This window comes from Oculina patagonica, chromosome 4, assembly GCF_052425735.1.
Source record: "Oculina patagonica isolate OP01 chromosome 4, crgOcupat, whole genome shotgun sequence".
NCBI lineage: Eukaryota > Metazoa > Cnidaria > Anthozoa > Scleractinia > Oculinidae > Oculina > Oculina patagonica.
The window spans coordinates 7969896-7983759 of NC_135761.1; the positions used below are offsets into that span (position 1 = coordinate 7969896).

The following is a 13864-nucleotide window of genomic DNA, read 5'->3' on the forward strand; positions in this document are numbered from 1 at the left end:
AATCTGGATAATGATAATAAATTATATAATATAATTAATTGAAAGAAAAAATAATAATTTTTAAGAAATAATGCATTTTTATTCCAACTAATATAATGACATTGCATACGTTGGGCTAACATTGTTTTAATCACGAATTTCAAATTTTTGATTTCGATAATTTTGTAAGTCGTACTGTATTTTTTGGAATAAGAGATTTTATGATGAACATGGTTTCACATAATTTTGAAATGGAAGGTTAATTTTTTTTTTCTTTTTTTAATTTGGACATGGCGCCGAATATATAGTCCCATAAGGAAATTCTAGATTAAAAAAGACAGTAAACCGACGTGAATAGACATGTCAGACATGGCACCGACAATGGCAAATTAATAAGAAAATTAAAAGAAAAAACAGTAGATGAACACCTGTCTCGTAATCTTTACAAAGATATGGTTAAATAACTTGAGACATTGCTCTGGTGAGTGGAGATTTGTACGTAAGCACAGGGCCGTAATCAAACATTTGGCATAGACGAGGCAAGATCTTGCTAGGAGGTTCTAGGGCATGCACCCAGAAAAATTTGGAGAATTAAAAGCTCTGAAGCCTTTCTCTTTAACATTGTTCATAGGTATTTCTTGATAAAAAAAATCATTTTGTTTAACTGGGGATTATTTTCCCAACTAAACATATTTTGTCTTTAATTTTAAATTAAAATCAAGACCAGCCTCTTGCTAGTTACGGCCCTGAAGCATAAGCACAAGCATAAGAACACGATGTTTACTTTTTAAAAGGCTTAAAGGCTCCGCGGGGGAATCTGGTACGAGTGTTTTAATTGGGCCGGGTAGACACGGCCAGACGTCATAAATTTCCTTGTGCTTATGTGGTGTTTCGTTTTCACATGGCATAACGCGAACGCAAGAACAAGCACAAGGAAAGGAAAAATTTTGATCCTTGTGCTTGTGCGTATGCTTGCGTCGAGGCTGTTTTCACGATGAAATAAGAGCTGTTTCGCTTGCGTCTGTGTTTGCCCTTGTGCTTGCATCGCTAGTGCCAGGCTTAAATGATCGAGGATAGCAGTTACAAAAACTTACTGGTTTAACACTACGAAAGTATTGGTCCAGCAATAAAACATTCTGATTGGCTGATTATTGTAGTTAATGGAATTCTCAGCATAGTCGTGTAATAAATAGGCATGTTTGTAGGTAATAAAAATTTAAATTACACTTCCTGTCTTGTGTGGTTCTTTTATGTCACTGAAAGTCTCTTCCAGGCACTCCAAATGTGGGAGACGAGCAAACGAAAACGAAAGGAGAACGAATAAGGGTGAATAGGTGAGCGAAAAAGGCACTGTGAAGAATAGCTACAATCCCGGACAAAACCAGTTGAGACAAACGCATTTCACAGATTTTTCGCGAATGTCTTGACTGGCAAGCTTGTTAAAAACATGTTATCCCCCCCTCCCCCCCCCCCGCCCACTCAATGTTGTTTTATGGGGTTTGCAATTCACCAGGCTTTGTTTCCATAAAACGACAACATTGACAACATTGAAATAGGGGAAGGGGGGGGGGGGGGTTGACAACAATTAGCTGTAGTACCAAAATTAGTGAAAATTAGCAGTGTCTCAACCGTTTTGTCCGGGATTGTAGCTTCTCGGTAAGGGTTCGAAACTTTCCTTTTTTGTTTGCGCGCTCAGTTAATTTCCCCATCCCTTCTCCCAATCCGTTAGCCTGGACCGCTAACAGATTGTCATGGAACTGAAGCTACATAAAGCAGAAATTCTGGGAAACAAGTTGAAAAATCTTTATTCTGTTACACGAGTTAATATTAAACGTGATAGAAAATGATTGTAAGTAGTTCTAGTTAATCAAACGTTCCCGCCGCTTGTTTCTCTCTCTCTTTTTCCCTCGCGACAACAAAAGCGCCAGCAATGCTCGTGGGGGGGGGGGGGTACTCCCCTATATAAGGTATATAGGTATGTGCCGCCCCAAAGGGTATGGTTTTTGAGCCGTTTTGGTCTGAAAACGGGTATAGATTTTGAAAATTTTGGTCTGAAATTGGGTATGGTTATCTGGGGAACGTTTACGCAAGCTTATAAACTTATTATTCTTCCCAGCAACCGGAGCGAGTAACTGGTGAGAGACAAGACAAATAGATAAAATATATCATTTCAGCTAAATTTTACCTATTCATCCTTGTTACGTTGACTTCCGTTCAGCGTTCATTTCAAGGTCAGGTCTGAAAAGGGGTATGGATTTTTGAGTCCAGGTCTGAAAACGGGTGTGGAAAATGACATTTTTTGGCCTGAAATTGGATCTGGATTTGGAGGTGCGGGCGGCACACCCCCACCAAAAATTCCAAGGAGTACCCCCCCCCCCCCGGGCAGCAATGCATGCTTGCTTGACATTGGGGTATTTTCCTTATTAATTCGCGTTATTACTGCAATCGCCGACTTTTTGCGGTATTGTGGTGTTCAGTACCCCACAATATCCTCCTCAACTGGGATCAACTAGAAAGAGCTGCCAAGGACAGAGAAAGATAGAGTTCTCTGGTGGACGACTTACGTTCCAATGGGAATTCAAGGGTTTCGGTGAAGTTAGTGTCGACTACGCTTTAGCGTGAACATTCATGAAACTTGCATTGATGAAGCTAGAATTGACGGGCCTGAAGGGGTAAAATCTCGGGGAAACTGGAACTTGGGCAAATCTTCATTGGGAAAATAGGATTCGGGTCACAAGGACAAGGATTTGGTAACTGGAATGTAAATCAAAGACAGAAAAACAATAGAACAAGGCCCTCAGATTTTTGTCAAAAATCCAAGATGGCCGCCAAGATGGCCGCCATATAACATGTGGGCCACCAAGGCGGGGCCTTGGGACAATATTTGGAGGTGGGAACATGCAAATTCGTTTACTAGACTTCTTGAGGATTGCAGAAGCGTGAGTTGGAGAGGTGTATCATGTGGGTGCATGGGAACCCCCTCTTCCAACTCGACTAATAATTTCTTTTTTCATTCCTATTACATGATTATTATTGTTATAAGTTTCGCTTTAGTTTAGTTGTACGCTTTTGCAATAATGTATTTACTTATAGTCATGCAAATAAAGCTTGTTATTGTATTGTATTGTAGTAGTGAAACTATTACAGCTCGCAGTAAAAAATAAGTTTTCAACGCGGAAGCAAGCGTGGGACATTTTTGAGCCTAATTCACGGTTGGGTTACGTTTTCCACCTAGGGCTTTCCACAAGTTGCTCGGCATCTTTTTGGCAACTTTTCATATTTCGAGCAACATTTTCTCCTTTAAGCAACTTCTTCCTTTCGAGCAACTTGTTGCATTTTGACAATTTCAAGACCGAAGATCTTCGAAGATTGCCCGAGTGTTTTCTGAAGGCCATACGAACGTTTTCGAAGAATAACGAAGTTTGCCGAAGATTTTCGTGGGACACCTGAAGACTTTACAAAATTAGTTAGCTAACATGACGTCATCGATATCTTAACGATTTCAGTGAAAAAAAAAATACTTGTAATTCAACAAATTTTTGTTTTTAAATCTTATTTAGATACTTCCTGTTGCAGTGCAATTGCATGAAACTGCTTAGAAATTTTACCTTCAAAGGGAAATTAACATATATTTGGAGGAATTTTTTAATAAAATGCAGCGTTTTCGATATTGTGGGGTAGCTTTCGTGCAACTTTCTTAAACAAAAGCAACTTTTTCGGATTTTTGGAGCAACTTTCGAGCACCTTTTTAAGAAATTTCGGGCAACTGTTTGAATTATTTCGAGCAACTTGCGGAAAGCCCTATTTCCATCTGATTAGTTGAGAGAACAATAGTTTTGTTTCAACTGGTTAGATCAGAACATGCACACGGCCGCGCGGGCACCAGCAGTTTTAAACAACAACAGACCTTACGCTCCATACGCTCAGCATGCACTAGCAAGAAGAAAACAAAAATAGATTTCTTTCCACAGTGAATCTAAAAGTATATTGTCCTATAATCTTCTTACGGATGACTGAACGGATTTTCACAGTAGTCTTTGATATTGGGAAAGCGGTATTGTACAGCAATCAGCAGGTTGGTGCTCGTCCAAGCAACTATCGGCAGTGCGTTGATTAGCGCCATTTTTAGGTGCCTCTTCCATTGCCTTCGCCACACTGCTATAACAGGCCTGTTCTGATAGCGAGTCTCGATGGCTATAGACACACTGGTAAAAAACCACTCAATAGCCAGTGGAACGGACGTAGTGATGGCAAATGACTGAAGCAAATGCAGTGGTGTTTTGTTGTCCGTGTAGAAATATTCATGTAGGTGCAAGAAACCGTTCACGGAGATAACAGCACTTGATTCAAGTAGCATGCTCAGTATAGCGATGTCCGCTGCAAGTCTCTCGCGACGAGGAGTACGAAAACTTCCCCAGGGAACCCGTCTTCTTTCATAGATTTGATGATGAATGTAGTCTATCAAAATCGCCACGCTACGTTCTATGACCTCTGCAAAGCCATGGATTATTCCGATCAAAGCGATTGATTTTAAACTGCCGAGGTCCACTTGTAAGAGCCTTAGCATCACGGCCCATCCATAATACTGCGGAGCTAGTAGCACAAATGAAGACCCCGGATGAGTAATTCTCCATAACCGCTGTACACAAAGGCGCGAGACACTCTTTACCACAACTGTGATGAGAGGGGTGAACACTGCAATGTTGATTCTGCCGGCTTTGTTTTGCTTGTTGTACTCTGGATAAATGAAATATGCTACGACAAGGCATGCAACGACACCAAATCCGCATGGTACCATCAGCAGTACCATCGTCTTGAATTTCTTGGCGGTTCCAGATCTTGCATAGAAATGTTTAGCGAGGATCCAAGTTTGTAAACAGATCATTAACACGAAAAAAACGTTTCCAGGAATTTTTTGTGAAAACGTCATCTCAGAGTGGGAAATACCGAGTCCTTGAAGAATTCCACGGTTTAGTGAATCCAGAACGTAGAAAACGAAAGATATTAAGAAAAGTTTTCGTTTCAATCCCATGATTTGATAAGGCCTAAAACAAAACAGTGTAATAAGAAAATACCAAAAATAAAGAAACGTGCATGCTGTGATCTCGGAGATAGTTCTATACCATTGCATCTTGATTGGAACCTTTTCTTTAGGACGAGCGCGACAAATAAGCACAGTTTGATAGTAAACGTAATAACAAACGATAGAAAAAATGCCAACGACGGCGGAACTCAAAACAGAAATTAAAAATCCAAAGTACATAGAATTCCAAACTGATCGAGCTAGAGATGGTCTGAGGCTTTTCCAAGCCATAGCTCTTTCATGTGGGACATCGTCTGCATAATCTTCGCTGTTCTCTGTGGAGCAGGCGTTTATAAGCCTTGCTTGACCATAGCCAATACTGGTAGAAGCTAAGTACGCAGTGCTTGTGACTTCCTGCTCGCTGTATTCTTGGCAAATAAGCTCGTCAACCGGTTGGCAGTACCACTCCACGCCAGTGCATTCTAGAAGATCGTATCCAAACAATTCTGAATTAAACTCGGTCTCATTGGCGTTAACGTGTTCTGCCACACTGCGTGTGAAACTGAAAATAAGTCCACCGCAAACTTCCACAAGAGTACTTCCAACCATTCTTGACACGAACTCTTCAGAAAAGCGATTTTAAATGCTTTTTAACTACTGAAAGTTTGTTCCAACTCACGGCTTTTAACACCGTTTGCAACGCTTGCGGAGGAGCTCAAGAGCGAGGGTAACTTTATAACTGTGTTTCGTAGCTTTAGCCACAAAATGGGCGTTATGTGACATGTAAACCACACAGAGCTTTCTGACCTTCCTACAATATTCTAGTCAGAGGTGGGTGAGTTTAGAAACCCAACCAAACATTGCTGAATTTAAAACCAGGCGTGTCACGTGGACTTCGTGTTTCTTTCTTGTATATACATATTTATAAACCAGCAGAACAATAGGTCGTCTGCATGATGATGTCATGTGCTCAAAAATCCACCGCCAAGCCTCGTTTACGTGTATTATTTCCCTCCCCCGCAGTTTTCACGTGGGTATTTTTTTTTCATCGTTGCTGCTTTGGAATATCACTCATGAAAAAATTTACAAGTTTGCAATTTGAACACGAGGCTTGGTGATGAAATGAGCTAATCTGGCGTAACTACTGCACAACGACTAAAAATTCATTTTTGTTAAATAAATTCGTTACTTAAGCCGTTATGTAAATTTAAGAAATAGAAATTTGTTTTGTTACTAAGGCCCACAGACTAGACTAGAAGCGAACAGACTGTCTCTTTCAGTTACATTTTACCTCAAATAAAAATATATATATATTTTATCGATTTGCTGTGGTCGGAGCTCAGGGCAGTCCTTGAGCAACAATCTGGTCTTGCTCAAATCGAAAAAGAAATGCGATTGTAGATTCGCATTCTCAGCACGACCTACAATTTTTGCAGTTTCTAGAAATAATTTAGCCCTTTATGCAGATGTTCTCAGTGAGCTCGGTACACATTTCATAATTGAGCACGCGCGTGAAAAACTACTGCCTGGGGAGGGCACAATCTGGTCTTGCTCAAATCGAAAAAGAAATGCGATGTAGATTTGCATTCTCAGCACGACCTACAATTTTTGCAGTTTCTAGAAATAATTTAGCCCCCTATGCAGACTTTTGAGCTCGTCACGCGTTCTCTAATTGAGCACCCGCGTGAAAAACTACGTACTGCCTGGGGAGGGCATAGTCAGATAATTTTCACGCAAACTGTCAGTTCAAGTCATAACAATGCCTTCCCACCAAAATATTGCACAACAAATCTTCCTTCGCGAGGTACTGCGAAATACGTATTTCAGGTATATTTATTATCTCACAAATAAAAGTATTTGCGTGAAAACTTACACGTCTTAAGAACGATTTTGTAGACTCAGGTGCTCAGATTTTGGTTAATTTTTCTTGCCTCATACGCAAAGATTACGTCACAAACGAGACTCGTGATGAATCATGGGAATAGATGGCCAACCAGTCGGTGCCACGACATCACGTGACGAAATTGTTGTGAAGAAGGACAGCAAAGCACAGAAGGAAGATTTGAAGTTACGTTATGGCTAGTTTGGTCTTCGATTCGCCTGTCACTTTAGTTGTAAAGACTCCCAACCAAAAGGTGGACGATTTGAGGATAGATTGTGCTTTAGAGTGGTCCGTAGAACAATTGAAACGGCATCTTTCGAGCGTTTATCCAACCCAACCGGTAGGGATTTGACTTCCGTTTACAGCGTTCGCAAACCTTTTTCTATATTTAAACAGGTGAACTTTATACTGATTGTCGTCTTGCTTCTGTTTTATAAAGGAAAGCCAGCATCAGAGAATCATTTATTCAGGGCAGCTACTCAACGATAATTTGATCCTTAAAGATGTGTTTCGAGAGGTGAGCAGCTTAAAAATTGTACTCGAGAACTTCGATTATTCTTCACTGGTCAGTAAATTGCTTTCAGTTTCAGCTGAAAAGGACATAGTTAAAAACTTGACTGTATCATTTTAATTTAATTCCTTTTATCATGTTGGAATACTTATTCAAGGGTGGGTTTCGTATCATTTTAAACCGCCAACAGGGTCTTCCCACGACGCACATAAATAAATAGTGTAATTTTTTACCGCACATATATAGGAACATGTTTGCATGTAAATATCTCAGGTATTTGCTTGTCTACGTATTTACTTGATGAACATTTTTTCCTTTCTTTGGCAATCTTTTTTCAGCAGCTTATTTTGCAATTTTATTTTAAGTTGTCCTACGGTACGATTTGTTTGTTTCATATCAACCTTTACGGTTAGTTTGGTTCGCATAAAGATGTACGTCAAAAAAACCTTGAAATCGTAGGTGGTCTAGCCTTGAATGGAATTACAGCTGAACTGAAGTGCACTGATTTGTATTCAAGTCGAACAAGTATATTATGGAGCTCACATTCAGTATTTTGAGAGGGACTATTAAATTGTTTTAAAAATATTTAAATTATCAATATCTTATCAAATTTTTAGACCAACTACTATAACTCATGACAAAAACAAAATCAGCCACTGCAGTTCATGACCATTTCATGATAAAGTGCATACATGTACATGCCTTGCACATAAAGAATTATGATAACAGCTTACAAGATTTGTAAGATATCTGTGAAGCACATAGTTGATGCTTTGCACTACCTGAAAGTGTGGGACAAGGTGAACCAAAAAGCTGTTTATTGTGCACAAAAAATGTATTACAAGTAGATGCAGCATTGGGCCTACACTGTAACTTATGTTGCAACAAAATTGTGGCAGTTGTATGGTATATTTCAAACTGCAGTTAAATCCTAATTTCCAGTGGAAACGAAAATTGCTTTGAGAAATTGGGGTAAAATTACAGAGAAGTACTATCTAAGGGAAACAAAACTTGGTTTCTCAAAACTCCAGATATCTCAAACCAAGGGTTTGAGAAATCAGGATTCTTCTGTTTGAGGATGTCTTAGTAACATGAACACATTATAAAGAGAGGAATAATATTAATTTCCATTCGTTATCCTTTCCTCATTCTTCATGCTCTGTGAGATTACAAACTGTACACAGCCTAAGCAAGCTTTCAGCCCAGCATTTGAATTTGAGCATTGAGCAACTCCAAGGAGTGAGCAAGGAAAGGACTCACCTTTCTTTTCACAAACCATATTATAACACATTTACTGTAAATCTTCTAAATGTTACTTTACAATGACATTACGTTACAGGTTGACAATGTACTAAATCCTTGATTGTATTGTCAACAGCATGAAGATGGAAAACATCACACTGTACATCTTGTATGTCCAATGAAAACAGAAACCAAATCAGTAACCAATTCTCAAGCAACGGTGAGTTTTGTAAACTGCTGAACATTCTTGTTTTGAACTTAAATGCCTTATGATGATTTTTTTTTTTCAAAATATTAAAGTAAACTTAATTGTATTATTTTAATGTCCAGCATGCATCAAACTCAGAAGGTGGCATACTGGTGTCCATTCTAGGTTTCCGACACTAGAGACGCAACTTTTGATTACTGTAGTCAGCAAATTTTGGCATGACTTGCTCGGGATTACATGCATGTGTTCAAAGCTGTAAACCTTGTAAATGAAGTATGTGGTTTGGGTTTAAGCTCCTGTCAAGGGGGAATCACCCAATTGGCTGCCAAGGAGACTACCTTGCAGTCCAAATGATAATCATGACTGATGCAGAGAGTTAAGAGAAGTAATGCAGTAGGCTGAGCACATGTTGCTGAAAGATTGTATGTCAATAATGAGGGTGAATGAGAGCCTGTGTGAGTTGACGGCCAAACAAGACAACAGTTTGAACTCTTGGTTACTACTATTCTGATTTTGCCTTAACAATGTACCACTATTCAACCATGACAAATTTTATTTCAGAAGGGGCCCAGTACTCCTTCAACGAGCAATAACACCTCAACTACAGAGACGGCTTCCACAACCCCTGTTACACCACAAACAGCCACTGATGGACTGCGATACAGAGGAGCGAATACACCCACATATCCTCAGTTTAATATGTACCAGTAAGTATATTATCATAACTTCAATTTAAACTTGTTTGTGTTTTAATAAACACAGCAATTAAATTTAAGCTTGAAATGAAATGTGGAAGTTATGATCACAGTTGTGTTGATGAAACTTCTGGCTTTAGTGGGATTTGAATGTACAGTAAAACCTTTTCATTACCAGTGCAGTGTTCTTCCAATGGAGCTATAAAGCTATGTGCATTACTTTTACGCAGTGTAACGTCTGGTGTAGATATAATCATTATATCTGCAATTTTTAGTAGATGTAGAAGTTTGAAAGTACAAACATGTACATACCTCTATGTGTGGTATCAGAACTTTTTTTTAAAATTCTTTTGTCTTCTGTCGCAGCCAACAGATGGCAAATGCTGCTTACAATCTTCCTGCCCAAGGACAGGGCTATGTTGTGCCACCATTCATGCCACCACCCTACTGGATGCAGCAAATGTTTGCTCAGCAAATGGCAGCGGGTAGAATACCTCAACCTAACATGTACATGCCACCCAACTAGTAAGTGACTTACATATGATAATGTAGATGTAATAGACTTGCAAGGCTTTTAACCCTGTCATTTCATGTAGAAAGGAATTCAAGGTGGCACATGCTGGAACTCTGAGTCCTAAACTGATATGGGCCCAGGAAGCTGTCTAATAACAAAGTACTTTGCTGTAAAATTTGAATCAAACAATAAAAAAATATCCCGAGATAGCCAACCAGATTCAAGATAACCTGTATCTCGGATACCCTAGTTTATGACAGCCCTGACTACATTGTTGTTCTGCAGAAATAAATTTATCTGTGCACATGTATGAAGGGGCAGTCAGTGGCATAAAAATAATTTCTGTAATACCGGTACATGTATATCACCATGCAAGCTCTATTCTCTCCATACATTGTAAAGAGAGAATAGTACCGGTAGTTTGGCAAAATAAAGAAACAATTAATGCCATATTACTTGTTTCTATTGTTTAGCACAATAATAGGCGACTTTGTACATGTACATTCAGTTTGTGTTCTATAGATGCTTTTCATATCGAGTAAATGGTAAATGTGAAGTGTTTATGCCTTTCCGTCCACAGTGGATATCCACAAATGCCCTACCCATGGTTCCCACAGGGAGGAAATTTTCCTGCACCTCAAGCACCATTTATGACCCAACCACCTCAACATGTCCCACAGACACCTCCCCCACAGGCTGCCCAGCAACCACAGGCACCCCAACCACAAGCAAATGAAAATGTTCAAGCAAATGCCAATGCAGGACCTCTGTTTGACGAAGATGAAGACGAAGAGAATCCAAATCGTGACTGGCTGGATAAGATTTACACTCTTTGTCGGATAGGAATCTTGTTGAGCATATTTTGGTTTTACTCGTCAACGAGTCGTTTCCTGGTGTTGGTTGTTACATTTGTTTTAATCTACTTGTACCAATCTGGGATTTTCCAGATCTTCAGAAGAAATGGAGGTAGGTTCTGGCAGAATTTAATGTGATATTAATCTTTGAACCTACATTTTTACATCCTGCAATTTAAGTATATTTGCTCTGTGTAGTTTCTGTTGTTCTCAACCTTGTTAAACCTTGTTTTTAAGTGTTCCAAGGTCTACAGTAATAATATAACTTATTATTAATAATCTTCTGAAACATCCTAGGGAGGTCTACATAATTATCGTACATGTACAGTTATCAGTAGCAAAATGTCAGTTGTACTTGCAAAAAATATGTTAAAACCAAAACCATCTTGAAAGAAAATATATGCAATCAATGGATATTAATTTTGCCGTGTTTACATCAAAGTACAGTATGTACAGAGCTGTGCTCTAGCAGAGCCCGGTTGCCACAGGCGACTTACCGGTACTTGTCTTTAGGTGACTTGTATGACTTTGCGATCATGACAGCGTTTGTTGTCACTAAACATAGTGTTTAAGGTTGTTTATATGTGCCTGTCTGCAAGTTAAAATTACCGGTTGTGATGTACATTTAAGAGAATTATTGTCATCAACCTTGGCTTCTTGCTTCTCCAGAAAACAATCGTCAACAAGTTCCACCTCCAGCACCAGCGCCAGAACCACAACAGGACCAGAGACAAGAACAGGAGGTATGTATTATTTAAATGATGTTTATGTTTTGTTGGTCTGTTATTCTTTGACACACATTTTTATTATGTATGGTAATTTATTTACCCTGGTCATACCATACGTGTTGTTTTCCGCTGGCTGAGGCACGAATTAAGCGGAAAACGTTTTTCTCACACACGGCTGGGAGTCTGGGTGCTAGTGTGCAGGGGGTCTAGGTCACATGATTTTCGGAAGTGTTCAGTTTTCTTGTTGCCGTACGCCTTGCCTGACCCCCGCCCACCCACCCCCTTTTTAGGCCCTGTAGGTTTTGTAGTTTTAGGTGTCACGCGTTTTTTCCTCATGTTCGTGCTTGCGATGCTCTTGTTGTGAGCTTAGTTTTTATAGCTACATTGGTTCAGGTTGTATTCAGGTCACAATTGTTTTTTGATCTCTTTACCCAAGTTACAATCTTGTTATTAATAAAGGTCAGGCGTGCTTCGGCTTGGCATAGCTACTAGCTAGTAGTAAATGTAAATTTGCATGCTTCGGCTTGGCATACCTACCAGTTGTGTGTGAGAAATTGTATTTTCCAAGCCTTTAGGAATTGCAGGTGGGAGGCACAGTAGCCTAATGGCTAGTGCACAGTGGTTTCAGAATGTTTTGAAATAGGCGTCAGCAACTGGAAGAGTAGGCAGCTGTGATGCCAAGCTTGTTTGTCGTGAGCTGATTGCTATGAAACAGAGTACCTGGCAACATAATTATAATAAAGTAGCTGGCAATACTCAGGCAGTTTCCGGCTTGTTTTGAAAACCCTGAGTGCACTGGATGGGCTACTTATTGTGCTACGTTATGTATTCTATTAACATTGGATTTCCCCTGCTTCTTATTCAGGCTGTAAACAGACCCCAAGGAGATACAACTGATAATGTAGGACACAACACTGAAGACAGCGAGAATAATGATGCCAATGACACTTTAGAACCACCAGCCCCACCTCCCCCTCCCCCTGGACCATCAGCCACAACTGTAGCCTACAACTTTGTCACTTCATTTTTCACATCACTGTTCCCGAATGGACCTGCCGTTCAGAACTAATACATCAAGGAACTTTGCGTCAGAATTATTGAACAATTCTACTGTTATTCGCATGGCAGCCCACTCAGATTATTTATGAAATATTTCTATGTGGATGATAAGGTTGAAGAAGTAAGGACGCCTTCAGCTAAGACCAAGAAGATGAATGGCAGTTCTTGAAGTTTATATTAAGTGTATGGTTAGGTATCTAAGTTGTATGGAGAACAAACAAAAAAGTCAGAGATATTTTTATACACTTCTAGCATAAGTACAAAAAATGTAGCTATGTTAAAATGTACATGAGAAAATTTCTAATTGTTCAATTCTTAAATATAGGTGTTTAGGTCCAACTTACAGGTTGCTGTGTACAATCTCTTTCACAAAATTCTATTGCTGGTATGACTTCTCCCTTTTTAGTGTAGAGTGAATTGTGACAAGAGGATAGCGGGGTACTTTTTAGGTCACAGAATGATAGTAGTCGCTGGAACAAAAACTGACTTACAGCTACCAGTATCTACATGTATACATATTCTGGAAATTGTTGCATTATAAATTTGGGATATTCCCATAACTTTTAGGCCACGTTTCGAGATTAAAATAAGGTGTCTTCACCTCAACAAACGTCCCATATGCCCTACCAAACCGTTGTATTTAACTCCACCTTTTTTTCTGCAAAGTTGATCAGTGTTTTTACTTGCAATTTGGTACTCAAAATTCTTGTAATTATTTTTCTTTTTTTTTACCTTGGAGAATTTAAAGTCCCTGAAATCGGAAAATTAACACTAAAGCAATCAGACTCCTTATACTACTACTTGCCTCCTTGGAAAGTTTAGGAACGGGGGGGGGGAGATACAGATATACTTTTTCTCCAATAGTTTTAAAGGAGGTAAGGCTTACCCCCTGGAAGAGAAACTAATGAAAATTGTTGAATGGTTTTCTTTTGAAAAACTTTCCCACAATACACTCATTAGAAGTTAAGCAAAGAGAATTAATCATACCGTAGTCAGATTTTGATTGCTCAGGTACAGATGACATGTTGCCTTGCAACTGAACTGACCAAGAATCGCCAATTGCAGGCTTATAGTTATAACTGCTATTTTGAGGAGGTATTTTTCAGCGAAGAAGGTATTATTTTTCACTTTGTGTGGTTCAGATTAGAAATTAAAATACAATTCAGACA

At 39.2% G+C, this 13864-nt stretch overlaps 2 protein-coding genes across 2 annotated transcripts; one reads left to right on the top strand and one right to left on the bottom strand.

Annotated features, from left to right (window-relative positions):
• Positions 1 to 2990: 2990 nt before the first annotated feature.
• Positions 2991 to 5611, bottom strand: LOC144652169 (uncharacterized). Its single transcript, XM_078512182.1, has one exon. It carries the CDS (start codon positions 5609 to 5611, stop codon positions 3983 to 3985), a length of 1629 nt encoding a protein of 542 aa, XP_078368308.1. The 3' UTR covers positions 2991 to 3982.
• Positions 5612 to 6989: 1378 nt separating this feature from the next.
• On the top strand, positions 6990 to 13496 carry LOC144649316 (homocysteine-responsive endoplasmic reticulum-resident ubiquitin-like domain member 2 protein). The gene is made up of 8 exons (XM_078508793.1): positions 6990 to 7224; positions 7324 to 7401; positions 8774 to 8857; positions 9407 to 9552; positions 9907 to 10065; positions 10635 to 11020; positions 11578 to 11651; positions 12502 to 13496. The coding sequence occupies exons 1-8, from the start codon at positions 7078 to 7080 to the stop codon at positions 12703 to 12705; spliced, it is 1278 nt and encodes a 425-aa protein (XP_078364919.1). The 5' UTR covers positions 6990 to 7077; the 3' UTR covers positions 12706 to 13496.
• Positions 13497 to 13864: the final 368 nt, after the last annotated feature.

What these genes read in the sequence shown, in the direction of transcription:
- LOC144649316 (XM_078508793.1), top strand. Translation starts at nt 7,078, where the DNA reads ATGGCTAGTTTGGTCTTCGATTCGCCTGTCACTTTAGTTGTAAAGACT. An exon ending in CCTCAGTTTAATATGTACCA is followed by an intron (nt 9,553 to 9,906) that starts GTAAGTATATTA and finishes CTTCTGTCGCAG; the next exon opens with CCAACAGATGGCAAATGCTG. An exon ending in ACCAGAGACAAGAACAGGAG is followed by an intron (nt 11,652 to 12,501) that starts GTATGTATTATT and finishes CTTCTTATTCAG; the next exon opens with GCTGTAAACAGACCCCAAGG.
- LOC144652169 (XM_078512182.1), bottom strand. Translation starts at nt 5,611, where the DNA reads ATGGTTGGAAGTACTCTTGTGGAAGTTTGCGGTGGACTTATTTTCAGT.